The following is a 17,304-nucleotide window of genomic DNA, read 5'->3' as shown; positions in this document are numbered from 1 at the left end:
ATAGGCAGGTCTCAAAAGCAGCCAAAAACCCAAATAAATCCACAACCCATGAAGAAACAAAAACAGCAGCAGCAACAAATCTCTCAGCCAAAATAAGTTCTAAAATTTTGATTTCAAATTCAAACAATCATGTAACCCACCAGTAAAAAGCCCAAATCTATAACATAAATTCAGCAGAAAAGGAACGGAGAATTGTTACCTGGCAAGCAAGATGAAGAACGAAGCAGAAGTAGGAACAGAGAATTGAGAGCCCGTGGAGACTGAGAGAACAGAGTAGCAGATATACATGGAGGAGTATATAATTTCACACTGTTGGCTCAATACTCAAATGAGCAAAACCTTCAAAAAGTACTGGCGGCTTACTCTTAAATAGAACGCATTTGATTATTAATTTGGGACTTGAGTATGTCAAGGAAAGTGATGCCGCAATTAATTTATGTTTGTTGTTTCTAATGTGTTGATATAAATGTTAGTTTGGGTATTTTCAGTGTGCAGGGAAGTTTACTTTCTTTTTTTTTTTTTTTTTTTTACAATATTGGTCTTTACTTTCAATTTGCTTGTAAGTATATATTGTTGTTTCTAATTTTATGGAGTGACAATGAGACCTACCATATTACACGGGTCATGAACAGGGATATAAATATTGACTCACAATTTTTGGGAACATATCAAAATACTCTCATGTCAGTTTCTGATTCTCCACTTGGTGAAGGGGATTGTGGGTCTGGACTTGGTGACACTTCCAATTTTGAGAGGCCAATTGGTAGGAAAGCCGAAAAGGCCAACCGAATGAACAAAGCCACCGGAAAAGATGTAGGATAATATTTGACCAAGAAATTGAAATTTATTGAGGAATCACAAGAACATGACAAAGAGAGTCTTCGTATCAAAGTAGAGAAGTTGCGCTTGGGAGAGTTGAGAGATAAGGAGAGAACTTGATTGGAAGAGGAAAAAAATGTTTATTGAGAGGGAAAAACTTAGGATTGAGAAGGAAAGAGTTGAAGAAAAACTTAAGATTGAGAAGGAAAGAGTCATGATTGAGAGGAAAAAATTTGAGATGCAACATATGTTAGAGGAGGAGAAAATCATGATGAAAGATACAAATTCCTTGACTGGAGCACAAAAAGCTTTTTGTGAACAATTGCAGGAGGAAATCATGGTAAGACGAAGTTTACGTAATTAATGGATTTGATTGCATTTTGGATGTAGCTTAAGCCTTTATGTATTTTGTAATATTAGGAAAAGGTTGGCACATTTAGGTGATACTTTGGTAGTGGCTTATGATAGGCCTTTATGTATTTTGGTAGTAACTTATGAGAGGCTTTCATGTATTTTAGTAGTAGCTTATGTCACTTGACTTTAATCTTAAACTAGATGTATGTATAAACCTTTAAATTTATTGTTCATCTTGTTTGTGTTGTGACTTGTGCGTGTGTGCTTGTGGGTATAATGATTGCTTATGGCACTAAAAGTATGGATTGGTTATGTTTCGTGCATCTATAGTAATAATTGCTTTCCAATTGTCTTGAAGATTGCATCCATGAATTGCTCTTTGTTTCGCAAGTTGCTTCTTGATGACTTAGATGAAAATGAGATAATTGAAGAACTTATTATGGAAATATCATAATATAAACGTCGTTGCTATATCCGACGTAATCATTTGGTAGGCCATGAGAGGCTTTTTCTTGACTACTTTACTCCCACACCAATATATCCATCCGCTTTATTTCGTAGGAGATTTCGAATGAAGCATTCTCTTTTTCTCCGTATTCAATCTAAGGTAGAAGCTCATGACTCTTATTTTGTCCAAAAAAGAAATAGTGCCAACAAACTTGGTTTATCTTCATTACAAAAGATAATTGCTGTACTTAGAATGCTTGCGAATGGAGTATCGGGTGATTTGATGGATGAATATGTGTAGATTGGAGAAACTACTGCATTAGAAATTTTGAAAAATATTGTTACTGCAGTTAAAAAAATTACTTGTTAACATTAGACAATTATTTGCTATCAAGTGGCGGTGGCGGCGGCAACGGCGGCGGTGGGGGTGGTGGTGGCAGCAGTAGTGGCAACGGTAGTGGTAGCGGTTGCGGTGGTTGTGATTGTTGTTTATTGTAGTGGATATATTATTTTATTGTAGTAGATATATTATTTTATTGTGTTGAAAGCTAAAATAAATCTACTATTGCTAGATGTTTTGTAAAGTGAGCAGGTAAAATAGATAAAATAACTTTTTGTGGTGCCAAATAGCTAAAAACATGAGATATTTGAATACAATCCGCAATAGTGGTGCTATCATCTAAGTGGTGATATCATATTATTAGCTTAAGGAATAGACTAGTGCCAACTAAGGAAAAATGTTGCAGAAAACACACATCTACATAACTTATAAATAAAAAAAATAAAAAATTAGCCTGCGTCATTTCCCAATATTTCAAGAGAACCTTCATTATCAAGTAGAAACAAAAAAATAGTTTCCACTGGAACCTCAATGAAATATACAGCTAAAAGATATTATAACTATAATGAGGAGCCTCTGCAACTCAGCAAAGGGACATTTTGTAGCCCCATTTCTCAATAATCAATCAGACAGTTCAAAAGTTCCTCAAACTATAATTTTACAAAAAAAAAAAAAAAAAAAAAAAAAAAAGGCCCCATTGTCCTTTTATGGACTGCACAAATATATACTTTACATGTTAAAACCATCTCAGGAATCAACCTTACCAAAAACAATTTGTGGTAAGGCTACGTATCAATCATCGTTCCCATAACTGTAGAAGTGGACTTTTGTGCATTAGGAATGAAAAGTTAAAACCAACAGCATTGTAGATCAAAATTTGATCATCATCCCTCTCTATTCTTTGAGTGTATGGGGGTATTTAGAATTATTCAAACTTATATATCATTGACTTTATTTCCAGGCTTAAATTAACTAGTTAAGTGGTTAAGACATCTGGAAGAGTGGTGGGGGCTCCAAGTATTTTACCACCAGCATCAGGGAAGGATTCATAACCACTCAATGAATTGAACAAACTTTGCTAGACTTGATAAGTATAACTCTACAAATAAATTGAACAAACTTTTCAGAACAGACATTAGTTTAAAAAGTTATTCAAAGGTCACTTTTTTCATTCAAATGTTGCTGTCGTCTTTTCATCCATTAATGCAGCAAACATAAAAAAGAATGATCCACACTGCTAATTTTCACTCCATAGGGATAACAAACATGATCATATGTAACCAAAGAGCAACATGAACAAATCATTCGCCAAAGGGATTTATTGGGGACCGAACAGTACCTTGATACCTGTATTGGTTGCTTCAGGAGAGGCTTCAAGTTGTGGATCAAACGTTGGATTGAATGCCACTGTAAATGCACAGTCGACTATTCACCCTGCATTTCAAAGAACCCATGACTGATACAACAGCCAAGAAAAATAGTAGTATAATGCAGTAAAGATAGAAATATAGAATTCTACAAACACAATAGCCAAAATAGAAAATCTGAACAAGTTACAGATGGATGGCATAGAAGAGGGTAGTACCATCGATATGAGTTCCAAAATCCAACCTCATCACATCATCATACTGAAGCACAGTCTTATCTCCTGAATTTGGGGTCCAATGAGCAGCAACCCTGACAACAAAAAAGAGCTTAGACTACATAAATCGTTTTATGACGTTATGATCGAACAAATAAAATTCTCAAATACCAGACTCAAAATGTTTACCAGTTCAGAGAGCACCCTGTAGGGAAAGCAATGCCAGCTTGCAGACCATTCTCTGATATTAGCTTACGGACTGTATTCTCCAAAGTCTCACACAGGTCAGTCATCAACATTCCAGGCTTCAGAATACTTTTGATGTATTTCCGAACCTAATTATAAGTAAACAAGCTTCAATTGAATGCAAAGTTTTAAAAACCAAACTGGTTAGCGAACCGGATTGATGAGCAAGTCAATGGTCAACCGATTTGATTAAAAAATACATTTATAATTAAATAAAAAATAAAAAAAAAAAAATATATATATATATATATATATTTATTTATTGCTTACAACAAGTGTGGGGATTCAAACCCAGGTTCGAACTAGGCAATGCCATTGAGCTGCAGCTCTCTTAGTATACATATGATAATCTAAATCTTATATTTAGATTCAAACAGTAAAAGATATACCGAGTGTTTGTTAAAAAAAATTATAAATCTGATTTTTTTTAACTTTAGAAAGGAACCAATTTGATAAAATTGAAATAGTTTATTGGTTCATTGACATGTTCAACGGGTAAACCAGCAGGTTTAATCCAATTCAACAAAAAAAGCATTAAGGAGGTGATGAATCAGACTGGAAATGAGCCCAGTTCATGGTTAAACCGGCTGTTTTGATCCAGGTTCTTAACCATGCTGAATGTCAAGAACAAAAGGCTCTCTAAGCTTTCCTACTCTCAACAGAATAAAGATACTTTTTTTCCTCACTTTGAGTAGTAACATATGTAAATATTAAAACGGATTGCAACCTGACGATGAACTTCAGTTGCTCGGCGAACTGAATTGTACATTGGTTTTTCGAGGCGCTCCAACTCCCTCTTCTCTTCAGATGTAGTCCTCCATAAGTTACTGATATACAAGCACGAATTTTAAATACCAAGATCTTCAGTTACTAAAAAGGTAAACCAATATGCATGAAGTAGTGGTTCCAGTATATTGACTAGAACTTGGGACAATGATTGGACTAGGTAACAACCCCTTAACCATACACATGTATGCATAGAATCCCTAATCAAGGATAAAAATTGCCACAAAAAGAAAAGCCATATTCTGCCTTTTAATTTTTATGTAGGGAACCTTACTAAAGAAACATTTCTAAATAAGCGCACTTTGGACTCGCCTCTAGCCAGTAAAACCTACAGGCAACTAACCCCACCCACTGGAACCAATTACTAGGTAATCTAGAGGCATTCACCCCAACAGGCTAAAAACTGCCCATGCCTAGGAGCAATATTCTATTGTATAGAAACAGCCAACCCCAATTAAGTTGGGGTTAAGACTTAGTTGCATTGAGTTTGTAGAAATAACATATACTCACTCGTCTTTATATTGCTGAATCTCACCCTCAGGAAACTCGCCAGAAGGAAAAAGGTCAGTAACGGGAATGGACGGAGGGTCAGTCTGCTCGGGTAGTTCTTTCTTTTTCCTGTGTAAAAGAAGAGAAATTATATACTACCAATTGAAAATGTACTTCAACCAGAAAGAGAGATATTAAGGCTAGAATAAGGTCCTCACTTGCTTTTAAAGAAGAGAAATTATATACTACCAATTGAAAATGTACTTCAACCAGAAAGAGAGATATTAAGGCTAGAATAAGGTCCTCACTTGCTTTTATTTCTCTTTTTTTTTTTTTTTCTTTGAAACTTCTGTAAAGAAATGGTTTAAAAACGCAAGCAAGTGCACATATTAGCAAAAAATTGACAAACTATAAGTACAAAATTTCTGAATGACCATACAAATAAAGTACATATAATTAATATTTTATATTTGATTAACTTACCAAGTCCAATCAAAAGAATACAGAACAACAAATTATGCCCAGCGAAGAGAACTAGTTGCTTATCACAATTAAGATTCTTCATTCATAAGGGGAATGGAGGAAAGAAAATATAAACAAAATGTACCCAATTTTTTAACTATTCCCTCTCATTTTCAAAATAATTTAATACTTCAAGGCTAATACTCTCTCCTCTCGCATGAATGGTTAACTCCACAATGAACTTTACCTGCAGAATCCATTGTGTTGCAAAAGGGTGGATTATTATTCCGGGACTACTCAATAGCTACTCCTTATTGACTTTCATACATACATAAGCCATTTGTTATGACTTAATTGGTAATGTAAGCCCGCTTATTTTCTTAGGTGCTACTTAATCAAACCCAGTTTGTTCTTATCTCACAGAAATAAGCCATATACCAAATGCACATATAATATATAATGTAAAATATATTTTGGTTGGTAAATAACACATGCACCCAATAATGCTTAACCCACAACCTCATCCTCCAACTTAATCTTAAAAGGGAAGGAGATGCCATTTGAGCCAAAACTCAATAACCCAAAGGTTAAAGCATTGATTGACTAAATGACCAACTCTCTCATCCATATTAGTTCTTAAGGTAACTCCACCATAGACCCAAAATCCTATCCATCCATTTTAAATTAAGTAGATTAGATTTAGCTATGTCATCAATAATTCAAATAGATACAAAAAAGGTGATATAGTCAACATTTGTTTAAGCATTAATGACATAGCAAAATCCAATTCACTCATTTCAAAATGGATAGATATGATCTTAAGAACTCCATGTTAGAGTTTCCCTAAGAACTACAGAGGACTATAATCCGTCTAATTGGTAACCAATAACCCTAATGGCATAACATCATTCACAACGGCTGAGGTTGCAGATTGTAATTCATATACAATAAAAGTAATATTAGTAGTGGTCTCATGTAAAAATGGTATTGTACTAAAGAGCGGCTCTATGACCACAAACTATTTCACAACTCTTTTGTCATAACTCGGACAGGGCGGACTGTAACTCGGACAGGGCGGACTGTGAGTGGTTGCCTATCACTTACACATAGACCCACTATTTTTTTTTTTCACTACTCATAATCTGCCACATCAAAGTTGTGGCAAAGAATTTGTGTAATAGTTTGTGATTCTAGATTTTTTTTTTTTTTTTTTGGGCACTTATCACAACCTGCCACCCCCCAAAAAAAGTTGTGAAATTTGTTATGGGTTTTGAAGCATTGATTGAAAAAGTATACTCCAGTTATGTATCTGTAGCTATGAGCTATATATGCCAATATCAATACAAAAAAAAAACCAAATAAAAAATCAATCTTTAGAAACGGCCAAAATTGGGAATTAAGCCCACTTTCCCAACTATTTAGTTAGTAGGCATGGTTTTGAAACTATATTTTTTAATAACATCTCGAGTCTAAAAGGGTCGATTTTGGGCTATAAATCGAGTCTCAGAGGGTCAGTTTTCATATTCTGATCAAGTCTGAGTTGGCACTTTTGTCCACCTGGAAGTCGAGTCTTAGAGACTCGATTTTCATACCGACCATTAGAAGCTCGATTTCTGTGTTCTAAGATTTGACGTAGACGCCACTTGGAAATCAAGCCTTAGAGGCTTGGTTTGCTAAAAGTGAAATCGAGTCTCAGAAACTCGATTTTTAAATTGTGGTGAAATATTACTCCATGTGGCTATCACGTCTAGGTCTTCTCTCTCACTCCCTTTCTCTCTCTCTCATACAATCCCAACACTCATTGTAGTCTTCCCTCTCTCACTCCCCCTCTCACTCATACAATCCCAGCACATTTGCACATCCTCATGTTAGGTAAGGGTCTGTTGGTTGTTTAGTGTATATAATGTTAGTGGATTTTGCTAGTGTTAGTGTATATAGTATTAAGATATATTTGTATCATGGGTATATATCATGACTTTTGTTGTTTGGTTTGATATTTGTCTTTAGGTTTTTTTTTTTTTTTTTTTTTTTTTTTTTTTTTTTTTTTTTTTTTTTGCTTTAGTATGAAATTATAATCATTGATATATTTGTATTGTTAGGTTTTTATCATGGGTATGTATCATGAATTTCTTTTGTTGTTTGGTTTGATATTTGTCTTTAATTTTTTTTGCTTGAGTATGAAATAATGATTGATATATTTAAGATGTATTGTTGGTATATTTGTATTGTTAGGTTTTTAATGATTGTATTGTTGTTTGGTTTGATATTTTTATTTATATTTTTGTTAGAGCTGATTTGAAATTTTGTAATGGGGTGAGTTTTGTCTTTAGATTTTTTTTTTTTTTTTTTTGAGTATGAAATGATAATGATTGTGTGTTTGTATGTGATGTGGGGTGAGTATATGCAAATGTGGGGTGACAAGTTGTAATTATTGAACTTTGAGTAGATAGAATAGGTTTTGCAACTGATGTTAAATGAAAGAGATAAAATATGTCACTAACATATTACACTTGACTCTAATAGGTTCACAATCTCTGAAGAATATTGATATAAATGTATACTATGGTGGATCCCTTGTCAATCCAACAGAGCTTGACGGATTCCCATTTAGAGGGCCCGATATTGAATGCTACTACATGATGATATGTCGTAAGTTGAAGACGTTGAATGATTTGAAGAGGAAAATAATGGAAGAATTGAATTTGAACCTTGCTTGTTATGACATAAAGATTATTTATCGTTATCCACAAGAAGTCCTTCATGAATGGATAAATTAAGGGTATATGGCGATCAAAGAAGACAAACATGTAAAGATCATGTTTAATAGGATCCATAAAATGCCCTAAGTAAATGTTGCTGAGTTGTACGTAAGTTCGGAGTTGCTTGTAGAAGTTGATACTGAGCAGGTGCAACAAACAATTACATCTTTACAATTTTGCAGTCTTAGATGATGGATGCACTACAATGGGAGGCTATACAATAGGAAGTTATATGCTCCCATCTCAAGATCATGCTGCTAATACTGGTGAAACACTCCAACCTCAAGAGACGCATTTAGGGGAGGAAGACGAAGACGAAGATGAAGATCATGCTGCGAATAATGGTGAAAATCTTGATGGTATGGATGAGTACGAAGAGAGGATTGAGTAAGGCGATTTTGACAGGGATGTGGATGACCATGAACTCGTTCCCAATTTTGAAGAGGAAAATATGGAGTACCATGATGAAGGTGATGCAGACGATGATTTGGCGTCTAGCATGATACAAATACGACCACTGCCTACACACCTCCTGTCGAGTCATTCTACGCAAATACTTGGGAAAATATGGTTGATCCTTCACGTCTTTATATACCATTTGTTTCTACTTGGGAGGATGGGATGCATTTTAGTAAAGGGTTGACTTTTGCAAATAAAGAGGCGGTGAAGCGTGCATTGATAATAGAAATTTTATTATCCGAAGGTCAACCAAAACTAAATTGTATGTTGGGGCATTCATGAAGGCTAAATTTAATAGTCTATGGATGGTTACGTCTTATGTGGGTCCACACAGTTGTATACCCTTTGACCTACGAAGAGACGGTAAAATGATGGATTCTAATTTTGTTACATTAGAAATTGTGGGAAAATTGCGACAAAATCACACTGCTCGTATTGATGAGTTCTAGGAGATCATATATTCTAAGTATAATCATGAGCTTTCTTACTATAAGGTATAGGACGCAAAACAAAAGGCAATTGCTAAGATATTTGGGGATTGGGAGGAGTCTTATCAAAGGTTGAGAAAGTTGTTGTTGGCATATTTGGATCAAGATTCGGGTACCCAGTACAACTATTACACTATACCTAGGGACATAGCTGGTACTACGTTACTGCGCTATGTATTTTGGGCATTTGCTCCATGTATTGCTGCATTCAGATATTGCAGGCCAGTGATTAGTATTGATGGGACTCATTTGTATGGTAAATATCAAGGTGTGTTGATAATTGCAATGGCAACCGATGCTAACTAAAAGGTTTTGCCTTTCACCTTTGCTGTTGTGGACAAGGAGTCAGGGCCTAATTGGTGGTGGTTTTTAGAGCGTCTCAGGATTTCCATAGGGCATGTGATACCTGACGAGGGCATTTGCATTATTTCTGACCGGCATAAAGGTATCAAATGCGCCATTGAAGAGTGACCTAGAGGTGATGACAGAAGCTTACGGGTATTTCACCGATATTGTCTTCGACATATTGCTAGCAACTTCAACACACACTTTGATAACCAGACTCTAAAGGCATTGGCCTTGAAAGCTGGATATGTGACTCATGAAACTAAATTTGAGTCCATAATGCAAACCATTAAGGATGTTGAGATTAATGCATTGAGGAGTGTAGACCCTGATGATCCCCATGTTGCACGCTATATGCCATACACATATCTAATGAGTGAGGATCTGGATAAATGGATCCAGTCACATGATGGTGAAAAACGTTACGGGGCAATGACAACCAATATTTCTGAGTGTTTTAATGGGGTACTTAAAGGTGCCTGTGGCTTGCTCATTGCTACAATGGTTGAGTTCACTTGGTGCAAACTTGTTGCATATTTCCACGATCAACATAAAGAAATTACTTCTGATCTCTCTCGAGGTAAGGTGTGGAGTGATTATGCAATGGGGATCTATACCAAAAATGTGCAGAACATTACAAGACACACTTTGAGGAATTTTAATCATGAAACTGGTGTATATCAAGTGGTTACCCCGTACAACGACCATAGAGGTGGAGGGGGAAACCACAGTAATGAAGTGCACGTATTTGCTAGAACATGTGGTTGTGGAAAGTGGCAAAACATTAAGATCTCTTATTCACATGCAATTAAAGTTCTTCAAGGTCTGCACATCTACGACATTCAAGAACAAGAGATCAATATCTAGAACTTTCCTACTAAGATAATGTTATGATTAAAACTATAATGTAATCACATATAACTACTAAGATAATCTTATAAATATTTACTCAATTAATAATATCACTAGAATAAGAAACAATCCTTATAAAAAACAGAGCACATACAAGCCACATGATAGTCACAAAATTAGAGTATATTAATGTAATCATATATATTGAACCTCTATTTAAATTTTTTTAATGTTGACATAAATAATTCCTAGAAGCTTTAAAAATAAATAAATAGAATCAAGTTACATGATTGTGGGTTTAGGTAATGATCACATAATGTATATGATGTATATGAGGTAGAGACTTACTTAAGGGATGGTGGACCATGCACTGGAGGACCATAAGCACTCACTGGCGGGCCACGCTTAACTGCCGGGAACAAATAGGGGAACTTGGCCCACGCCTAATACTGGACTAACAGTAAGCACCCACTAATCTGACTGGCTTTTTTATCACTTGCTCTGCATAACTCTCAATACAACCATGCAAGGCAAACACTTTCCCAACTGTACCTTCGTGGGTTGCAAAGATCTTGCAACTGCTGCACCCACATTAGATGCACCCTATCGCCGGATTTGTCCATGAAGATTGTGTCTCCCAATAGCCCTAGGATGTAGCATCGTGTGTACTTATGCAGCCGATCCTTTTTAGTATTAGGCGGCAATGGATTGGCAACTTGCTCCAAAAGCCGTTTAATGAGAATCCTCTGGCCAGTAAATTGCATATGCTCTTGATTTATAAGTTGAAAGCCAAGGAACTCATGGCACACATTCTCCCATTCTTTCTGCGTGCTCCCTGTTACAGCATCACCATCAACAAGAGGCCCGAGAAGAACCTCCACATCTTGCAATGTGATGGTGACCTCACCATGTGGCATGTGGAAGGTGTGAGTCTCGGGCTGCCATCGCTCCACTAAAGCCGTTATCAGGCCATGGTCAATCTCTCTACTTGGGATCTTGAGGAGTCCCTCTAAACCAAGTGCCTTAATGATGTCAACAACTCGGTCGTCCACCATTGGCTCTCGATTGAAGAACTCTTCACTACAGCTATAGCAGGTAAGGGACCCTAGATCCTACACAAAATAGAACCATGGATTAACATACGTTAGCAAGTGCATGTACATTGTATGAATTAAATGCGTGTACATTTGTTAAATCTTTAGTGCTGTGTTTTACCTGCCCATTCCAAATAGCTTCTGACCGATGATTGGCCTGCAACCTTAACACCAAGTTGTCAATGGGGCCAGGTTGCACATGGTCAATCTGTCCAGCATTTGTAGTAGCCATACTGCACAAGAATGATAAGCAATTAACACGTAATAGACATTATTGAAAACAAAAACAAAAACAATCTAAGAAATATTCTCAAAAAACAAAAAACCATGTTATATCCAATGGTTATCAGAATAGAGACAATTGATGGCAAAATGAGGCAAAAGTTATTCAAAGAGTTTCTTGGTAGTTATTCTTCAGAACATGATAAAGTTCCACAGAATACTCAGGTCCATCCTCATAACTGGAATACACAAAATAACCTGACACTACAAGACGTAAATAATGCCTGATGCAGCAATATACACTAATGCCACATAACACTCAGCTTCTACTAGCAACCAAAAAAGTCACATTGCCCTTATACAAAAAATCACAAATTCCCAATAGCCCAAATAAGTATAAAAGCTGCTAAAGTAGGAATCAAAGTATATATATACTCGATACTCTCTTGAACTTTATATGCACCATGCCTTTGCCTCAGATAAGTAAGAGTGTTTCAACAGCTCCTAATCCTACTCATGACATAAAATATAACCACCCATAAAAGGATCCTAGAAAAAAAGAAATGGCAAAGCATAGAAATCTCAACACAATTGGGTGTACAATTATTACACAGTCCAAACAGTTTATTTGACAGGAGAGTTGCATTCCACTTTGTTTACTTCACTCTTAATGCTTGAAAAAAAAAATTCTATAGAATTATTTTCCTTAGTATAACTATTCCTTGCTAAAACTAGTTTTCAACTCCCTTGCATTAGTCACCAACTCCCTCCCTTCCAAGGATTTCATATTCTAACTCCCATGACCCTTAACAAATTGAATATCAACTGAGTTGTACATGCTAGGTAGCAATTAATTCTATAGCCCTGTGGCAAATACTTCAAAAAGAACCCTACCAAATGACAACAGATTTTATCTTCCATATGAATTAACAGGTAAGTACCATGGTCAAACAAGGAAAACAAAAAGAAGTTGAAGGCACTGACTATATATAAGCCACTAGTACTAGATAGCATCCATCAAAGTAATCAAAAACGCCTTCAAAGCGAAATAATTTTTATGATCAACATAAAATATAAGTTCCCAAGAAGATTATACAGAAATTTCATGTCCAAATTGTCATACACAAAATGATCTTTTTAAGCCAATCAATAGAAAGAATATGATCAGTGAAAAGGAATAGAACCAACTTATGCCAATGATAAGGCATGTTTGATTAATGGAGAACTCAATTTTACTTATCAAGTTATCATGGCCCATGAGGATGAGGGAGGGTTCCTCACCTGAAAACCCAGATTCCAATTAAGAAAAAGGAAGAAAAAAAAAGGGTAAATTCAAGTGCCTCCCCATCTAGACAGTTTAACATTGTTGCACACAATGAAGTCATTTCTATTTCCTATATCTTGAACGTAATCTTCCCAAGGCCAAAGCCTACGAATAACAAGCAATTACTTTATTTTCTTAGTTTTATTTAATTCAACTTCGTGTCATCATTTATATTATGAATGATTGAGTCTATAATGTTTAAACCAATTTTTTAAATAAATAAAATAAAATTCCACCAATTTGATTTCTGCACAATAACCTTTACATTACCTATGAATGAATGCCATCTAATATCATAATTTTTGATTGATCCACATCAAACCAGCTAATGTCAACAAAATGGCTCTTAAATAAAATTTAACACAATAATGTTAGACAATACTAATTGTTTGGTTTATTGTTACAAATTAAGTTCACCTTTTTTTTTTTTTTTTTTTTTTTTTGTTGAGCTGAACATGACATGATTTACATTCATGTTAGACCATACTGATTTTAGAGAAAAAAGTATATATATATATATATATATATTACTAACATCTCTAAAATCACTAAATCAAAGTATATTTTCTCCAACAAAGAACTAAAATTAAATCCTCAGTAACCTAGCAGGCCAATTTTAATATAATTTTTTAAAAAAAAAAAAAAAAAAAAAAAACTAAAGCATTTTGTCCACTCTAGCAAAGTTTAGAAAAAAAAAAAGCAATAAATCAGAGTAAATTTTTTCCAAAAAACAACTAAAAATTAAATCCTCAGCAAACTAACAAGTATATTAATATATATATATATATATATATCTCCAATTTCTCCATTCTTAGTAACATATTTACCATAACTGACCAAATCAAACTTAGATCAAAGTAAATTTTGATCAACAAAGCACTAAAATTAAATCCTTAGCAAATATAAACAAACCCAGAAACATAATCCGATTCCACATTCCAATTCAATCTCAAAAAATAATAAAGCTTTGATCTTTTTTAATAGTTCTATTAGAAATTCAATACAGAAACCAAAATAGAAAAAAAAAAACGAACTGAAACCAACGTTTCTTTGATTACTCCCACTGTTTCTCAACAACCAAACGGTGAAACACACACATAAACCGACTCACCTTTTTTTTTTTTTTTTTTATAGTTTTGAGAGACTGCGTAGACTGAAGGCACTCAAAGCTCTGTGATAAGGGTTTGATACAATCTCTATACACCTCGCTGTGGCTCTGTGTCGGAGTAAGAGTGGAGAGGGTGAGTGAGAGAAGAGGGTGAGTGAAAGAGTAGAGAGGGTGACAGGGTGTCTGTGTGAGGGTGGAGAGGGTGATTGAGAGAGGCGTGAGAGTGGGTTAGTGAGTGAGAGAGGCGTGAGAGTGCTCTGGTCTGTGTGAGAGTGAGAGGGTGAGTGAGAGTGGAGAGGTGTTAGAGATAGAGTGCGTTAAATTTTGAAAAAGCCCTATTAGAAATCGAGTCTTAGAGACTCGGTTTCCAGGTGGCTTCCACGTGGATCAACCACATCACATACAAATTGCCATGTCACACACAAACCAATGCTTAAAGGGTTGGCTTATAAATCGAGTCTATAAAACTCGATTTCCAGGTGGACGCCACGTGGAAAAAACACCAACTCAGATTTGATCCAAACATGAAAACCGAGTCTTTGAGACTCAGTTTATAGGCCCAAAATCGAGTCTCTAAGACTCGAGATATTAGTAATATATATATACTTTTGAAACCGTGCCTACTAACTAAATAGTTGGGAAAATGGGCTTAATTCCCAAGTTTGGCCGACCATTAGACTAATTTGAAAAGAAAGCATCACCTTTATTGCTCTCATCTTCATCTTTGGCCAATGTTGAAGAAGGTTCAGCCGAGGTCACTTCCTTATTTCCATTCACAGCTTTTGAAGCATTCCCATTCTCTTCTTCAACAGGAACAACAACTTCCGTGCTTAACTTCACCTCCACCGCCGCCATAATCAAAAACCTAAAATGCATTCAATCCAAAGATACCAAATTTCAATTTAACACAAATAAATAACAATAATCATTGAAATATTAAAAACCCAAAAGCTTAATAGTATGAGAAAATTGAGAATTGGAACCCTAGGATTAATAGTGGAAAAAAGACAAATTGAACCTATTAGGGTTTGGGGTTTGGCTCTTGTAGTAAAGATCGAGTTTTGAGAGATCTGTCAGCCAAAATTGGAAATTAACACTGTTTGTCAAACAATATAATTAGTAGGCACTGTTTTCAAACTATATATATTACTAACATCTTGAGTTTAAAAGACTCGATTTAAGGCCTATAAATCGAGTCTCAAAGACTTAGTTTCCATGGTCTGATCACGTCTGATGTAGCAAATTTTTTCCATGTGGCGTCCGCTTGGAAATCGAGTCTCTAAGACTTGATTTATGTTTAGGAAAAAACAAAATAAAAAAAATTTAAGATAAGATTAAAAACATCTCTCAGCCTCTCTCTTCTCTTGTCCCTCTGCTTCTCTCACGTTAACAACCAACAGTGATCGCAACCACCACAAAAACACCAACAACCACCGCATCCATACAAAACAACACCGATCTCAATGCTACCATAAGCAACCCATAAACTCACTTATCGCAACCCACGAAAACCCATTCACTGCCAAAACACCAACAACCACCGTGATAGACGAACCCTAAAATCCAACCCATTGTGACCGTCGCACACAGCCTAAACACCCATATATACCGTCGACCCAAAACACCCAACTCGCAGACCCACAGTCGTGAACCCACGATCGACTAACCAATAGCCAAAATCAATCGCCACCACCTCCACAATAACCCCACCACCACCAAACAAACACAAACCCAAAAATCAACAACAGCATTTTCATTCTAAGCTTTTATTTTTTGGTACCATTAACAATAGAGAGAAAGCAAGGCTTCTTCTCGGCACTAAAAGAAGAAGTAGTCCGAGGACTCTCACCGTCCAGGTCATGTGCCAATAGCCTGGCTCAAACCGGGTCAGCCACGATAATGTCCGGTTTACTCCAGCGAAAGAAGAGCCACCACGTGGCCCAACATGAGGTGGCATTGATAGCGAGATCCGGTAGCCTGAGGCTGTTGGGGGAAACATTGACGCTGTTGATGGAGGGTTCAGACCAAGATGGAGCGGAAATCGGAGAGTCGAAGAAAAGCGAGTCGGGTTTGGGTTAGTGGATGAAAGGACAACTAGGTAGAACTCCTTCAGTGACAGCTTCTTCCATGGGTTACAATAATAGCAGCAGCAGCAACAACACTAATAATGTTTGAATAATATGTAAAGTGTTTTGTTTTATTTGCTAGCACATAAGGGTCGGCTTATAAATCGAGTTTCTAAGACTTGATTTCCAGGTGAACGCCACGTGGAAAAAACGCCACATCAGACGTGATCAGACCATGGAAACCGAGTCTTTGAGACTCGATTTATAGGCCTAAATTGAGTCTTTAAGACTCGAGATGTTAGTAATATATATAGTTTGAAAACAGTGCCTACTAATTACATTGTTTGGCAAACAGTGTTAATTTCCAATTTTGGCCTGATTTGTCTGTCAAAGATGGCAGATATGGAAGATATATACATGGGCTTCCATGTAATTTCTTCGAAAAGGTGAGGGTGTTTTGGAACATTCGCACAACTTAATATGGAAGTTTTTCCTTTTTCTTTTTCTTTTTTGAAAGTGATTTTTTTTTCTTTTCACTTTTTTTAGATGGTTTGAAGGGTTAATTAACTTTTTCTTTTTTATCATAGGATATAGTTTTAATTAATATTGTTCACTTCATAATGATTGTTGACATCAGTTGGTTTTTGGTGTTGACAAGATTTGAACTTTGAATCTTAGATCTCTTATTCGATAATAAAAAATTTTACTAGTTGAGCTAACTGGATGGATAAAAAGTTAGTTAACATAATTTTTGCTTACAATTGTTCATGTATTCTTTTGTGATTAGAATAATGCCACTTTCACATACTATTTTTATTATGCACAAATCATAATAAACTATATTTAGGTTATTGTGAAAATTATGAGTCCAAATCTTCAGTCTCATGTGTTGTGCTCCACTTCATACTCCATCTATAATATTTGGACAGTTAGTCTCTTTCTTTTAGTGACATAACGCCTCTTTTTTATTTGAGATAACGCCTTTAACATTAGTGAGATAATAACTCTTTCTTCTGGGGTTCTCTCAATTCAATATCTTCATTATCTGATTTTTTTTCCCTT

At 35.6% G+C, this 17,304-nt stretch overlaps 2 protein-coding genes across 5 annotated transcripts in view; both read right to left on the bottom strand.

The window, feature by feature from the left end:
• LOC126715920 (cleavage and polyadenylation specificity factor subunit 3-I-like) overlaps window positions 1–17,304 on the bottom strand; it is a 32,259-nt gene that overhangs the window by 7,237 nt on the left and 7,718 nt on the right. Inside the window, exon 1 of one of the 4 annotated variants that reach the window (XM_050416769.1) lies at window positions 141–475. The exons of 1 other annotated variant lie outside the window; for it this stretch is intronic. The gene's annotated coding sequence lies outside the window, so the exon portion shown is untranslated. Of the gene's footprint in view, window positions 1–140; window positions 476–17,304 lie in introns of those variants that run through there. 2 more of the 4 variants (XM_050416767.1, XM_050416766.1) reach the window with 2 other exon arrangements.
• LOC126705594 (methionine aminopeptidase 2B-like) lies at window positions 3,346–5,785 on the bottom strand. The gene is made up of 6 exons (XM_050404677.1): window positions 5,730–5,785; window positions 5,085–5,192; window positions 4,516–4,615; window positions 3,732–3,877; window positions 3,518–3,637; window positions 3,346–3,394 (listed from the first exon to the last, which is right to left on the bottom strand). Exons 1-6 carry the CDS (start codon window positions 5,783–5,785, stop codon window positions 3,346–3,348), a joined length of 579 nt encoding a protein of 192 aa, XP_050260634.1.

This window comes from Quercus robur, chromosome 2, assembly GCF_932294415.1.
Source record: "Quercus robur chromosome 2, dhQueRobu3.1, whole genome shotgun sequence".
In the NCBI taxonomy this organism is placed as follows: domain Eukaryota; kingdom Viridiplantae; phylum Streptophyta; class Magnoliopsida; order Fagales; family Fagaceae; genus Quercus; species Quercus robur.
The sequence above is the reverse complement of the archived record's forward strand: the minus strand, read 5'-3'. Positions and strand labels throughout refer to the sequence as shown.

Excerpts from the sequence above, each read along its gene's own strand:
- LOC126705594 (XM_050404677.1), bottom strand. The coding sequence starts at position 5,785 with ATGGATTCTGCAGGTAAAGTTCATTGTGGAGTTAACCATTCATGCGAG. Across the intron at positions 5,193-5,729 it reads CATTCATGCGAGAGGAGAGA|GAAAAAGAAAGAACTACCCG; the intron begins GTATTAGCCTTG and ends TCTTTTACACAG. Across the intron at positions 4,616-5,084 it reads ATTCAGCAATATAAAGACGA|TAACTTATGGAGGACTACAT; the intron begins GTGAGTATATGT and ends CTTGTATATCAG.